Source organism: Gallinula chloropus (assembly GCF_964237585.1).
Source record: "Gallinula chloropus genome assembly, chromosome: 5".
NCBI classification, from domain to species: Eukaryota; Metazoa; Chordata; class Aves; order Gruiformes; family Rallidae; genus Gallinula; species Gallinula chloropus.
Genome location: NC_140090.1, coordinates 6,370,646 through 6,384,814, shown reverse-complemented (window position 1 = coordinate 6,384,814; position 14,169 = coordinate 6,370,646). Strand labels below are relative to the sequence as shown.

The 14,169-nt window shown below is 38.1% G+C and overlaps 1 protein-coding gene across 1 annotated transcript in view; it reads left to right on the top strand.

Annotated features, from left to right (window-relative positions):
* The window catches only part of SPOPL (speckle type BTB/POZ protein like), a 32,682-nt gene extending 23,862 nt beyond the window's left edge, over positions 1 to 8,820 (top strand). Inside the window, exons 6-11 of the mRNA XM_084264954.1 lie at positions 1,967 to 2,144; positions 2,240 to 2,295; positions 3,905 to 4,027; positions 6,203 to 6,345; positions 6,432 to 6,485; positions 8,590 to 8,820. Coding sequence (XP_084121080.1) covers positions 1,967 to 2,144; positions 2,240 to 2,295; positions 3,905 to 4,027; positions 6,203 to 6,345; positions 6,432 to 6,485; positions 8,590 to 8,734 — 699 coding nt within the window. The 3' untranslated portion in view covers positions 8,735 to 8,820. The remainder of the gene's footprint in view (positions 1 to 1,966; positions 2,145 to 2,239; positions 2,296 to 3,904; positions 4,028 to 6,202; positions 6,346 to 6,431; positions 6,486 to 8,589) is intronic.
* Positions 8,821 to 14,169: the final 5,349 nt, after the last annotated feature.

Below are 14,169 nucleotides of genomic sequence, written 5' to 3'. Positions count from 1 at the left end.
TTTGCAAACAGCTTTGAGGTGCCTGATGTGTTTGGCATCAGGTGTTGAGACAATCACAAATAGTCACTTTTAACCACAGTTTTCAAGTTACCTGGCGTTAACCTGAGTGGGTTTCAGATTGACTTAAATTTAAAAACAAAGAATGAACTTGGTTTTAAGCAGACCATCTGGACAAGTGAGAGGAAGTACCAGAGCCCATTAAGTGTCTGTATTTAGGATATTTAACAGTTATTACAACCTATAGGCAATACATGCCAGGCCATTCAGGTGTACCAGACTGGAATTAAAACTTTGCTTGGGTCGCATCTCAAGGATGGTGTTGCACATCTGCTTAAAAAAGCAGATGTTTGGAACATCAGAGATCAGTTTAAATGCACACAAAGAATGTGTGATGACCTTCTTAGGCACTGTCTACAGCCAACAACAGGACACTGTGTGGACAGTGTGGATCATGAACTTTTAAGTGGAGCCTCTGGAGAAGCAGAACTGTGTCCTTTGACAACAGAAGAGTCTCTTTGCTAAGCTAGAACTCCACTTGTGTGTATGTATATTCCCTGGAATTGCTCTGTGTGAAAGCTGAAATAGAGTACAAAATAGCTCAGTAGATCTTCCAGTGTTACAAATGTATATAGTCTTACTGTGAAAGCCAAATTTTGCAGTGCGTTGGGGTATTTTTTTTTGTCCTTTAAAAGGTAGAATAAAAAGGAATTTCTTATGATCACAAGGGGGTATGGGATGAAACAGGGAATTAGGTAATGATTCAAATCCCTGAGCTGCTGTCTTAATTGGATCATCCTCCTTTTCTGATCTGGAGTTTGGTTTGCAGTGCTTCAACTTCCTGTGAAGCTTAGCTGTGCTATTTTTGCTTTATGCCAGACTTATTCCAGATGCTGTGCCTCTAGAAATCAAACAATGCACTGATCTTAGCAATATCAGCATTTCCTCTTAATATATTAATCCTGATTTTCTGTTTTTGGGAGATGCAGTGATCAAGATCTTGTAGTAGGGCTCTTCTTTACAGAGGCTTTATTCTCAGGCATGTGCTCTCAGACAACTGAAGTAAAACCTGCTGAGCTCTTCTGTTTTCCCAACATACTGATTAAAAGGACTTAGTATGTCAAGATATCTGAAAAATGCAAGTAAGAATGTCACTATCCTCTTTACTTTTTAGGTGAAAGACTTAAATGTGGGGAATAATGGCAATACAGTCCCTTCAGATGCACATATTTCAGTTTTCTTAACTACTTCTGTACAGAAATAGCATCCTGTGAGCATGCGTTTCATTATTGATGTTGCCTACCTAGTAGATCTTCGATTTCATTGACTTGTATTTGTAAAATAATGGGTTTTAGTTTTGTTTGAAAGACAATCACTTATGACCCTGTCTCAGCTGGATACAGTAAAATAAGGAAGCAGCTATGTTATTGCACTTTACATTAGCACATTGCAGGTCAAGTATGAACTGACTGTAATTAAAATGAGGAATGTCATAATATTCAAGATGTACATTATTCTTACAAAATGTCTCTGTTACCTTGTGATCCCAATAATCTGTTTAGAGTTTTATATATTTTACATAAATGTGGTGAGTGTTGAACTGTTAATTTATTTCTGAAATAGCATTAACATGTGTTGATCCCACTGGCACCCCAAGAACCCTTACTGCCCTTAACTGACTGACTGTGGTGTTTGTCAGGTGGCCTGTGGTACTGTGCTTGCTCTCTTTGTTTTGGTTGGATAAACACACAATGTTAAGAGTCTCTAAGTAAAGCTCTATTTGTTTTGTGTTACTTTAAAAATAAGGTGTAAAGCATTGGGTTATGGTTCTGGCCTAATGCCAGAAACACCCACTGTGTTTTGTTTTGCTTTGCTTTGGAATTGCTGAAATTCTAGCAATAGGTACTGTAATTTAATTATTATTGGCATTCAGTTATGAAGGAGTTGTCTTGCTGTGATTTTCTGTTAGGTAAGCGTGGTCCAAGACTCAGTAAATATATCAGGACAGTCTAATACAAACACTTTGAAGGTACCTGAATGTCGTCTAGCAGAAGATTTAGGGAATCTCTGGGAAACAACAAGATTTACAGATTGCAGTTTTTATGTAGGAGGACAAGAATTCAAAGCTCATAAATCTGTCCTTGCAGGTACTTTCTACTTTTGTATTGCTATTATTTTGTAATTAAAATTGCTAAAAGTTTTAAAATTTGATTATATTTAATATTTACGTTTCTTGCTGCAGCACGATCTCCAGTTTTTAATGCAATGTTTGAACATGAAATGGAGGAAAGCAAAAAGGTAAGCCCTAACTGCAAATATTACACATGAATGTGTGTGCCTTGTGACAGAGGGAGAAGTTGTGGCAAACTTCAAGCATTGCAGGCTGAGGAAGATGAACACTGCATCGTGTTGCGTGAGTGGAGGAGATGCTGCTCCTGAACACTTTCCCAGGGAATTCTGCAGGAGTTTCTTTGTGTAGAAAGAGCAGATAAGGCTGGTTTTGAGGAGAGGTTGTGCAGGATTTGTTCTTTCAGGTACTTGTATCTGCCCTGGGTCAATTTTTTGAATGTCAGCTACGGATGTAATTAATCTCTACCCCTTTTTTGCTGTAGTTCATACCGTCACATAAACTGATTGACTTGACTAAGGTTTTGCTGTAGTGTATTAAAACACTTATGGTAGCTGGGACACAAAGAAACAACAGGTGAATTATTACTCAAATTAAGTCCTGAGGCAGTGAAGCACTCCTCACTCAGTGTCTGCAGGCACTTGACCTGTGTAAGTGTTTTGGATGGACAGTTACTTAATCAGCAGAGAGCTGCTTCTGCTTTTATGCACTTGATACCTCCCACAGCGAGGAGCTGCTTGTGTCTTCCATGAAGAAGAATATCTGAAATGGGTTGGTTATAGGCAGAATCCATGAAAAGGCAAGGAACTGATCAGCTCACAAAGGGGTTGCTCAGCACTTCAGTCTTGGAGGCTGCAGTGATGCAAATATATCAGTTGAATATGGTGCTGTGGTACAGAGGAGTTTCACAAGCATGGCATTTTCTTCCCCTGTGTTTCTCCAGTCTGGACCCTTTCACAGATAGAATTGGAATATGTTGAACCATTTTATTGGAGTTTCTGGACTGAAAGAAACACCAGACAAGTCCCAGCTTCAGAAATGTGCCATACTGGGGGACTTCACCTTAAATGTTAGCAGTAAATGACAGTACAGCCCTGCTCCGAAATCCTCTGTGTGGTGCAGTGGGTAGGAAACCAGCACATGTACATCTTTAGTGCTGGTTGTACATCTCTTGTGCTTCTGGTTTTTGTATCCTGTTCAAAAGTGTGGTGTTTTCTTCTAAATCTCTGACATAATTTCCTACTTTAGTATGTGTTTATAGGAGATACTGTTAGGGGATGGGGTCAAGCGTGCAATATCAGAATTTTCTTAGGATAGTCTTCAGCTGTGTGGTGTCAGTTAGGTGTCCTGCTTGCTTTGCTCTTTCTTAATTCAGAGAGCAGATGTAGTCTGTGTTGGCTCAGTTTAAGTTGAACCACAAATGGCTCACTTTGCTCTGTCTGCTGTTCTGACTTCTGATATTGAAGGCACATCATCTGTGGGTTGGTAACTCAGCAGCACTTTTAAATATTCCTGAAACTCTGCCTTGGTTTTTATGTACAGCCTGTGCAATATATTCCCTAAGCTTTGCCAACTGATTTTTACATGACTTTGAGCTACTGATTTTGATTACCTTCTGCTTGATATTGTTGGATGTTAACTGAAATTTGTGCAGATTTTGTACATTGGCTGCCAAACACAAACTTGTAGTGTGCATGCAGATGATATTTCATATATTAACTTTAAAGTTATAACTAAATTCTGAAAGCTTTGACTCTTTTTTTTTTTTTTCTTTACCAGAATCGTGTAGAAATAAATGATGTAGACCCTGAAGTTTTTAAAGAAATGATGAGGTTCATTTACACAGGAAAAGCACCAAACCTTGAAAAAATGGCTGACAATTTGTTGGCAGCTGCAGACAAAGTAAGTCGTTGACTCCTAAGTTCTCAATCCTGATGTTTGCGTATGGAATGTTCTTCTAAATAAAAATTTTTTTTCAGGAGTGTGTATACATATGCATTTTTCAGAGGTGTATATATTAGCTTTTTTAATATGAGAAATAGTTCTTACCAGAAACAGAGAGATGGGAAAGAATAAACTTTTTAGCAGTAGAAAGCTGATAAATCTTTCTTGACTAGAACTGTTTCAGATACTAATTAATTGTATTTACTATCCAAACTTGTTTTAGAAAGTGGGGAGCATTAATATGATTTGGAAAATTGTTCTTGGATAAAATTTATCCTAGATCTTTGTATTCTTAAAGAGGATTTATAGAGGTGTTTGAATGAACTGTGTTCCCTAAAGTACTGCTACTGCAGAACTTTGATCTTTTGTCTTCTCTACAAACCTAATGGTTCAGATCTTTCATATCTTCTGCATTGGGATCCTTTCTGCTCTGTGCAGTACTTCTTTGTACTATGATTTTTGAGATGAGGGAGTTTATAGCAGTGCAGCAATGAAGGTGAGATTATTCCCTTTCACATTGTAACTTTAGTTTTCTAACTTTTTAAAAACTTGAGCTAATGCCTTGCTTTCTCTTCACTGCTTTACAGCTTGAGTTGAAACTTTAGTTACCTATCCTTAGAGGCCACACAGTTGTCTCTCCCTGAGAAGGAATAAAGTAGTTTAGAATCCAGAAAAATGCTCACTTCAGTGTGTGTAATCTGGAATTTTTCACTCTTGGCCAATTGTATGACAATTTTTAAAACTACCTTTGCAGTTTCTGAACTGCTTGTGCAGTCACATCCATAAAACAATAGTGGTGAAAACTGCCTAATCAATCCTAGTTTAAGAGAATTCACCCCAGTAGTTAATTTCAAACAACAATGATAACTTATTTCTTTTCATTGCAACTTAATGTGTTCAGTTTTTTCAATATCTCTTGCCCTGGAACTGCCCTGGCTGTGGTAACTTCCCACTCTTGCCTTTTCCACCTTGTTGCCAGCAGCTCATCTTCCAAAACTGGTTGTGTTTTCTCAAGTTCCAGTGCACCCCAGTAGAAAGGTGAAACAGTGTTGTTTTATGAATACTGACCTGTATTTAGGACATAACTGATGATGTAGAGAATGTTATGAGGTACAGTTGTACAGTTATCTGCAATAATGGGAAATAAAAATGGCAAACAGAAGACCCCAGCAGCTTTTTATAACAGTTAAAAACTGCTAGAAACTTTCTGCCATTCTTTCTGAATGTGAAGTAATCGAAAAATGAGTGTTCTGCCCAATACCAAAAGCATTACACTGCTATATTAACTATTAGGTATAGATTTATTAGAATTGATGCTTATTTACTCTTAAATGGTGATGTCCTGAGGAGTAGTGTAGTAATAAAATGAGGTAGATGTGCATAGGTCTAGAAACAGAAGTGCTAGGCTAATAACTTTCCTTCAGTGGCACTTTTTCATTGCATTTCTTACAGTTCTCAAGTCTGAAATGAATTTATCTGGACTAAACTAAACTGTAACTAAACTAAATGGGGTGGGGAAGACCTCAGTAGAAACTTACTCAGCTAGGTGTAATCTGTTCAGACTATGACATCCATCAAAAAAGCGTCATGGTTTATTCATGCAAAATGTATTACGGGAATGTAATTATACATCCATTTTTGGGTAGGCTGTGTCAAAGGTATGGAAGAAATCAGGAAATTCAGAGATGGGGGTTGGGGTAAACTTTGGAACAAGGTAGTTTCAAACAGGCAATGTATTTTCCCTTGAACAGGTTCAGGAAAGTTTCCATTTTTATAAGACGTAAACTTGTCTGATGATGATTTTGCTAAAAGAGCTGATACCTGTTCCTTGTTCTTCCTCCCTTACTAAACTGAAGGAAAAAGACTAACTTGTTTACAAGTTGTTGGTTGTTTTAATAAATATTCCCCCCATAAAGCTTTTGCTCAGTTTGTGTCACACATAATGCATTTCTTAGCATTTGAGGACTCTTCAGTCCAGCACGTCCAATTTCAAATTACCTATCTGGAAGCGGTTTGATCTTAAGCTTGGGAGGCACCAAGCATTTTCATGACTGGGAACTGACTTAAACTGTAGAGATAATGGTTGAAAGAATGAGTTTGAAGAATGATTAGTGTAGTTTTTTCTTTTATCAGTATGCACTGGAACGGCTGAAGGTCATGTGTGAGGAAGCACTCTGTAGTAACCTCTCGGTAGAAAATGTTGCTGACATTCTTATCCTCGCAGATTTGCACAGCGCTGAACAGTTAAAAGCACAAGCAATAGACTTTATTAACAGGCAAGTAATATTTATGAGACTCTTAAAATATATTTGTGTTCGTGCTCTGTGTACCCTTTCAATATTGGCACAGTTCTCTTTTACAGGTGCAGTGTTCTTAGACAACTTGGGTGTAAAGATGGGAAAAACTGGAATAGCAAGTAAGTTTCCCTGCCTTGCGACCTTCTGTACTAACATTGCTAGATCAGTTCTTAAGAACTCTTGCTTTGTTTCCACTCTACTGAGGCCAGTCACTGACTGTAAAGTATGATTCAGCAGATGCTACTTCAGTTGTGACTGCGCCTTCCCCTTTAGAAGATAGTTAACTGCCCTCCAGTGTGAGATCTTAACTACAGCTGGTTTTCATTCCTCTCCTAGGGACATATCAGTGCCGTGAGATGGTGGCAGCAACCTTTATAAAGGAAACCATTCTCTTGACTTAACCAGGTCTGTGCCTGGAGGAGTGACAACCCCAGTGTGGTTTCAAGATTCACTAGGTCAATCTGAGCCTGCACTATCTTCAAAGAAAGGAGGGCAGTTGCTGCTCTTGCCTTTGGCAACATGTTTGTGCACCTTTCCTGCATGCCAGCACTGGTACTCTTTGAGGCCACCCAACTAGTTGGTCAGGTCCCTCAGATCTGGCTGACTAAGTGTTCGTGCCTGCACTGGAAATAGGTTGAGAATATGTGGCTCAGACTGTAGGGCTGGTTGCAGCATATATTTAGAATGGCTCAAGCGAATTATGGAATAGAAGACAGCTTCAGAATAGCCAGTGGTAGGCTGAAACAGTAAAAGGACAGCAGAGCATGTAATTCTTACCATCAGAATCTCTAGAGTTAAAAGCTGTGTTGAACCAGTTACTTTAAAATTATATTGTTTCTCTTTAAAAAAAAAAAACAAACCCACAGGTATTCACAGGCCTAATGTTTTGAGCATGCTGTGGAAAAGGAAGGGGTGGTAGAAGGTATTTAGTAAAATACCAGTAGAAAAACTAGTAAAGATGAGTCAGAATACATAGCAGTGTAAACTAGGTGATGTGTTCCTCTCAATTGATCTAGGTTTACTGAGCTGACTTCTGTCTTTAGATAATAGCTAGTTAGTAAAGATGCTGGTTGTCTTTGCTTCAGCTAAAGCATCTACAATAAATGGAAGAAATAGTGTGAGAGGGCTTGGCTTAATTTACTGACTCCAGGCACCAGGGAGCCTGAACTTTGGTATTGTTTCTCAAGGCACTTACCTTTACTGACTTGCAGCAGAAGATTAAAGGCTTGCATTAGAAATCTGCAAGAGGTTTTTTTAGAGATCGTAAAGTGTAGAGGTCAGCTACTTACTTTATGCTTGATGCTGTTCCTGAGGCAGTATGAGGGTGCTTGTGAAAGGCTTTGAAAATGCAGGGTGATGGAAATTTGGGATTGATGCATCAGCTGTTGGTTCCAAATTACATATTTATTCTGTGTCAGTGTGGCATGCATCCCAACCAGTGTGATATTCCAATGTGTAGAGGGAATTTTATGCTTTTGTTCTGTATTTCACACAAAAGTAAGTGTGTGTATATATATTATATACCTTGTTTTTCATCTCCTGTATGTCCATGTGATACTTGCTGAAATCTGTTGTTGCTTCTGTAGTGGTTAAAAATCAGCAGTGTCCACTGAAAGCCATTCTGACTGTAGAATGAGCCAATATTCTCAAATATGTTCCACTGGTATTCAAACTTCAAGCTCCCAGTGAAGGGTTCTGTAGTCAGCCAGCTAATCTGTTTTCATGGCGGCTTCTAGTATATGAACTACATCACTTTCTGCAGTTTCAGCTGATTCATCTTGTCATCCTTCTCTCTCCCCAAATTGAGCATGCCCTTTTATGTAATGAGATTATCATGTCTTCCCCTGCTTTTTGTCTCTGCATGAGACCTCATTTTCTTCTACTTTTCCTCTTACCATTTTTATTGTTTTCCCTGAGCAATTTCAAGGTGATTATCTTAACACAGTGCCCAGTATTGGATGCAGTTCTCCAGCTGAGGTCTTACTGGTGCTGAGCAGAGCAGAATCTACCCTGTATTCAACATGCAATGATATTAACATACCCAAATTGCAGTTTGCTCCTCCTTTCCATTGGCATCCTTACTGGCATCCGTGAAGCCTGTTGGTTCACGATGCTCAACTGCTCTTCTGCAGCGGTTCTGCCGTGCCTGCTCTTCTCCACTGTGCTTTTTTGTGCATTTGGGTTGTAAAATTGTGTGACTCTTCTCAATGCTTCTGTTTTCAGCCAAGCAACAGACATAATGGAAACAGCAGGCTGGAAGTCCATGATCCACTCCCACCCTCACTTAGTAGCAGAGGCCTTTCGCGCACTAGCATCTGCACAGTGTCCACAGTTTGGCATTCCACGCAAACGGCTAAAACAGTCATGAAATCTTCCATGAACTTTAGAGAAATTGAATTGACTCTACTCCTCCATGTCCAGAGGTGTTTTCACAAACCATAACAAGAGTTTTTGTTATCCTTGTCCACAGAACAGGAGCTGAAAAAGCCTATTGTTTGCTTTTCAGATGGATAATTTATGGTTTAATCCTCAGCTTTAAATTAGACTGATTAATTCACTGAAAGGCCTTAAATTATCTTCAATGACTCTCTAGTCCATATAGTCTAATGTATCTTGATTTTTTTATTATTATTTTTTAATGTGCCTTGTCTTTTTGACTAGGCTCTGCAGGATTGCACTAGCTCCATAATGCAGTAAAGTTGATAACTGAAGATTAATTTTTGAAAGGGATCTTCCATTATTTTCAGAAGAAGAAAAAAAAGATTATAGTTTGGTCCTGTGCTAACTGGAAGGTTTTAACTAGCCTCTCACTAAAAGCACTTGAACCAGAGGCACATAATGTACCTTGGGCAAGTGCTTGATAATAGGGGAGAGCCTGTTTGCCTTCTGCAAATGCCTATAGGCTATTTATGGCAATATACTGCTTTGAACATAATTTATTTTTCATTGTGGGGGCAAATATGCAATGGTTTGGCCCAAAAAATGTATTTTCATTACAGTTTGTAATGCTTATTGTGTGTGTGTGTCAAAGCTGTCCAAACGGTAAAAAGAAACACAGAATAAACCTCGTGCTGGTGTTTCTTTATGGTCCATCATTAGTTTACATTTAATGCAGAACTGAACGAGGGGTGAAGAGTTCAATGTGAAAACAGAATAGTATTGTGTCTGGAAAAGAAATATATCCCACGTGTATGGTTACATAGAAGAGCAAAGGATGCATAGAATGACCAAATGTAAATTGAAGAAATGGGCCAAATGGATTCTGAATATGCACTTTTAACGTGTAACTTTTGTATGTTGTGTGGTACATATATATTTTGCTTTTGATGAATTAATGAGGTACAGGTAATTGTGGCTTAACTTTTTAGATACATTTTAAGATGCCCACAGCCACATGGGATTTAGTTTTGTTAGAAAAGAAAGGCAGGTCTTTTTAAGACTCAATTGAAGGTGGCTAGCGCAAGCTTTCATATTTAAGTAACAGAATATTTTCGCTTCTTTGAGAAAGGCATGTGAATGGTAAAATTCTGAAGGGGTTTTTTTTCCTATCTTGGCGTGTGCACACAGCTTCCCTTAACACCTGAGGAGGTTGTGTACACAGCAAGAGGAACGTTTCCCCGAAATGTCAGATGGTGTTTGCAAGCGGAGACTTGCTCAGTCTTGCATTTCAGTTATTGTACTAGCATTGTGGATGGAATTGAAATTCTGCATAATGTGAAAAGGATGAAACATTTGTAAACTGCTTGTCACGGGCCAGTTCTTTATTATATGAACCTTAGCTTTAATACCAACATCCTCAGTGTTTGATAGCTTTGTTTACAATTGGGAGGAAAAGTCTGCAGTAGTGCACACTCTAAATGTTTCCTGAGTTTTACTGCATTGAGTTTACTGTAATAGTGATAATATGCTATATGTCTTTTTTTGGGAAGACTTGGGTTTAGCAGTGGGGAATGGGAGGAGATCTCACCTAATTTATAAACCTATTTGCATAAGGGTTTTAGTTTGCCTATTTTAAGAAAAAAAAGTTGTGCAGGGAGGAGAAGGGAAGAATTTCAGATTGTTTACTATCTTAAAGTCTATCTCCATCCTCATTTCATGAAGATTCATCTGAACTGCTCTGAACAAAATTATTAGAGGATATAGTTTTATACTTTCACATCTAGTAAACCACTAGCAAAGGTAATTGGAAAAAATGCCCAGTCCAATTTTAAAGAATAAAATAACCTCTAAACATGCATTTTCTTTTTACCTTCTAAGTCTTTATGATGGATAAAGTGTAAAATCAGAAATGTAATAGTGCATAAGGCATCAAATTATATATTTACAGAGATTTATCCTTTCAGCAATTTTAAACTATTTATCTAAAATAAGGTCAGGTTAGCGTTCTTCATGATGAGATGAGAAGGTAACCATTCCCTCCAAAATTGCTGCACTGCAAAATGCATTAAGACCATATGTCCTCATACTCATCACTGGTAAAACTTGCAGCACTAACATACAAAGTGACTTGAATATTTAATGCTGTAATGACTGTCCAGTCCAGCTCATTCTAAAGCAACAACGTACAGTAATCTTCAAGAACTTTATGAAGACTTTTTTTCTTTAAAAAAAAAGCTTAATAGCACACTTAGTACCAAAAAAAAAAGTCAGGCACTGTGCTGTAATATTATCTGCATCCTAGAGCATCCACTTTTCAGGTCAGGCAGTGTACACCATACGTTACACTAACAGAGGAAACCCCAACCCATGATAATCGATCTGTTCAGATTTGATTTTATTTATTATTTAAAGTTTTGTCAGCTCTTAAGGTTAAAACAGTTGCTGTATTCTTAAGTGAGTGCACTAATTATTCACCTCTTCTTTAATTAACTACATGCAGTGTTCTCACTGGAACAGGAGAGCTGGTAATTACAACGTTCTCCTTTGGATACACGAGCTTGTTTTTATTCCCTGCATCTCAAGAGCTTGCCCTTCAAAACCTCAGTTGTCAGTTCTAAGTGCAGCAGATTTATAAAACTAAATACAGTGGACAGGTTTTTTTTCAGGCTGAAATCTTAGGGTTTGTTGTTTTGTTTTTTCTTAGTTTTATATACAGATAAGGAATATAATGTATGAAGGTGCCATGTTTTGGCTTGCCAACACTACTCCCTCGAATACATGTGAACCACCACTTCCATACCTTTCTGGGGAGACCCCTGCATGTGTCCTGTGTGTGTGTGCGTGTGTGCGTGTGGCTGTGAGGTGTTTTTTGTCAAGGATGACTTTCTAAAAATAAGGACTCAATTTGCTGTTGAAATGCTGTTATGTATTATTATTGGTTGTTTTTTTTTCCCCTCCATTTGAACCTCTCCTAAGGAGATGTTTTGGGTGGAAGATGCTTCAATAAATGATCCTTATTTCCTAGTCCATTTACTGCATGCAGAACTACGAACACATTGTGCCTTTTCTAGGAAACTGTTGTAATGAAGGGAAGATTTAACAGGATACAAGGTCTTTTTTTTAGAAGGTATTTTGTAAAGGTGAAGGAGAAATGCCATTTGGTACAGGATTGAGATGGAAAAGTTACAAATTACCCATTTGAGCTCTGTTGCATGTTGATTCTTGCTTCCTAAATTCAGTTTCACTGAGGTAGAAACAACACAGAAAAAAAGGGGAAATAAGTATTACAAGTTAAGTAATGGTATATTTTTGTGAAAATGTGAAAATATTTGCTGTTACAGGATAGGTGTATGTCAAAATGTGATAATCATCAACACAAAGTTAGTTTTACAAGTTACTCTACTTCTGATGTTTTTCTAAGCATTGAGTAGTTAGTATAAAACTCACCTTTGCACAGCAGGTTGGTGGAAGACCTATGTGGAGATTATGTTCCTTTTAAATCCTCATGGAAGAGTCTTTCTCCCTTGGGAGATTAAAACGACGTGCAGTATTTGAAACTGTGTTTCATACAAGACAGTGGATTGCAGTAGTGAGGTATTGCTACCTGAAATATTGTTGAATTTTGTTGAATTTTACAGTCAGTTAAAATTCTGAAGCTGAACTGATTTATTTTTTTGTTTTGTAGTTGACAAATGGAATGTGAACTCTGTCCTCTCTGTCTGGTGTTGGTAGTGTTTTTAGTGCAGAGCTTAGCTCCTTAGCTAGCAAGACACTGACTTTGTCTTGTAACTCAGCTTCTGCTTACAGTAAATGGACTATGTTTGTAAAGGGAATTCACTATTTTGAGTGTTTTGCAAGGAACTTCACTGCATTTGTAACCTGGTTTTTGAAGGCATAAGATCAATGAGTCCTATTTTAGAAGTTAAACCAGTGAAATGACTTTAGACCTGTTTTGGGATGGAAACGATTGAGAGAATTCAGATATGTAAACAGTTGTATCAAACCATCCAGCCTTTTTTTATCAGCTGATGTTAATGGTGAAATACTTTTTGTACCTTGTTGCTGAAAATATTTTTGCGTTTCAGCACATCAAGTTACAATAAAGTTGTTACTTCTACAGAATGTGTCTGTGTGACTTGCATTTGTTTGGGGCTTGTTCATGTTCCCAGTGGCTACCTCTGCTTCCCTCCTTTGAGAGAGGTGTTTTACCAGCACTGTCAGTCTGATGTCAAACATACTGCTGTCCATCTGGAGACCTTTTTTTTTTGGGAGCATTCTTTTTGCTCTGTTAACCACTATCTTGGTTATTTTTCTATTTTGACACTTTTTCAAATCATTTGGGAGCTCTGAATAGCCTAGAACTCACCTGTCTGAGAAACGGCTGCCTTTACCTGATGCTTGGTGGGGAAGAAGAGTTGATCCTGTGGCAATGATGATGGGCTTCATGGTTTCCAAGAGATTCCTGGGTTGTTTTTTCCACCTGCCATCAAAACTGTTGTCTCTTCTGGGTTGTTTTTCTCCCTATCAAGGATTATAGGCTTACAATGACTACACACACTGGGAACGTTGCTTGCATTTGTTAATGGGAGAAGTGGTATGTAAGAGGAATCTATATGGGTGGGGTGGCTCATGGGGTTTAATATCTTCATAGAAATTTTGCAAAGATAATATGCTGTTCTGTTGTGTATTTGGATTTGAATGTGCTGAACTCCAGGAAAGCAAGGAAGTCTAGAGTGGAGGTAAGTTCCTTTTTATAAAGTGACACAGAGGCTGCTTGAACAAGCACACTTACCTGATTTGTGTTACCTAGGCTGCGCTGAGAACGTGGTCCAGTCAGCATTGGGGTTCTTCCTAAGATGCCTTGAGTCACAAATAAGGATACAGGGCTGTCTACATCGCTGCTCTGTGTGTGGGTACACGCACATTTCTCCATGTTTGTTTAAAACCTGCATCCCTTACGTCACTGCAGTGATTTAGCTTAAAGTTTCTCATGGGCTTACACCAGCCATGGCATAACTGACACCTTCAGAGGTGGTTTCAGTGAACGATAATGAAAAGGGACCTCTGCAAGTCCAGATTTCTGAACTGGGCTTCCATTTCTAGGTAAAGAATATTAAACTTCACTATTTATTTTTAGAAGGATGTGTTTTTATCCTTAGTCCTCCTGAAATAATTTTTCTTCGGAGGTGTTTACCTTGTCATCATACAAAAGGTTCCTTCATTATTCAGCTGAACAGACTCAATTAGCATTGATTAAAAAAAAAAAAGCACCCATTTTCCTTCTAAAATGATTTGTAGTAGTCTTTTATTGTGGAAACTGGGTGCACAAAGCTTCTTCTTCATTTTGCTGAATGCTTCTGTGAAAAAACCCCAAAACTTTCAGTGTTAATCTGTCTAACCTTGGTTTAACTAAAATACTGTCAG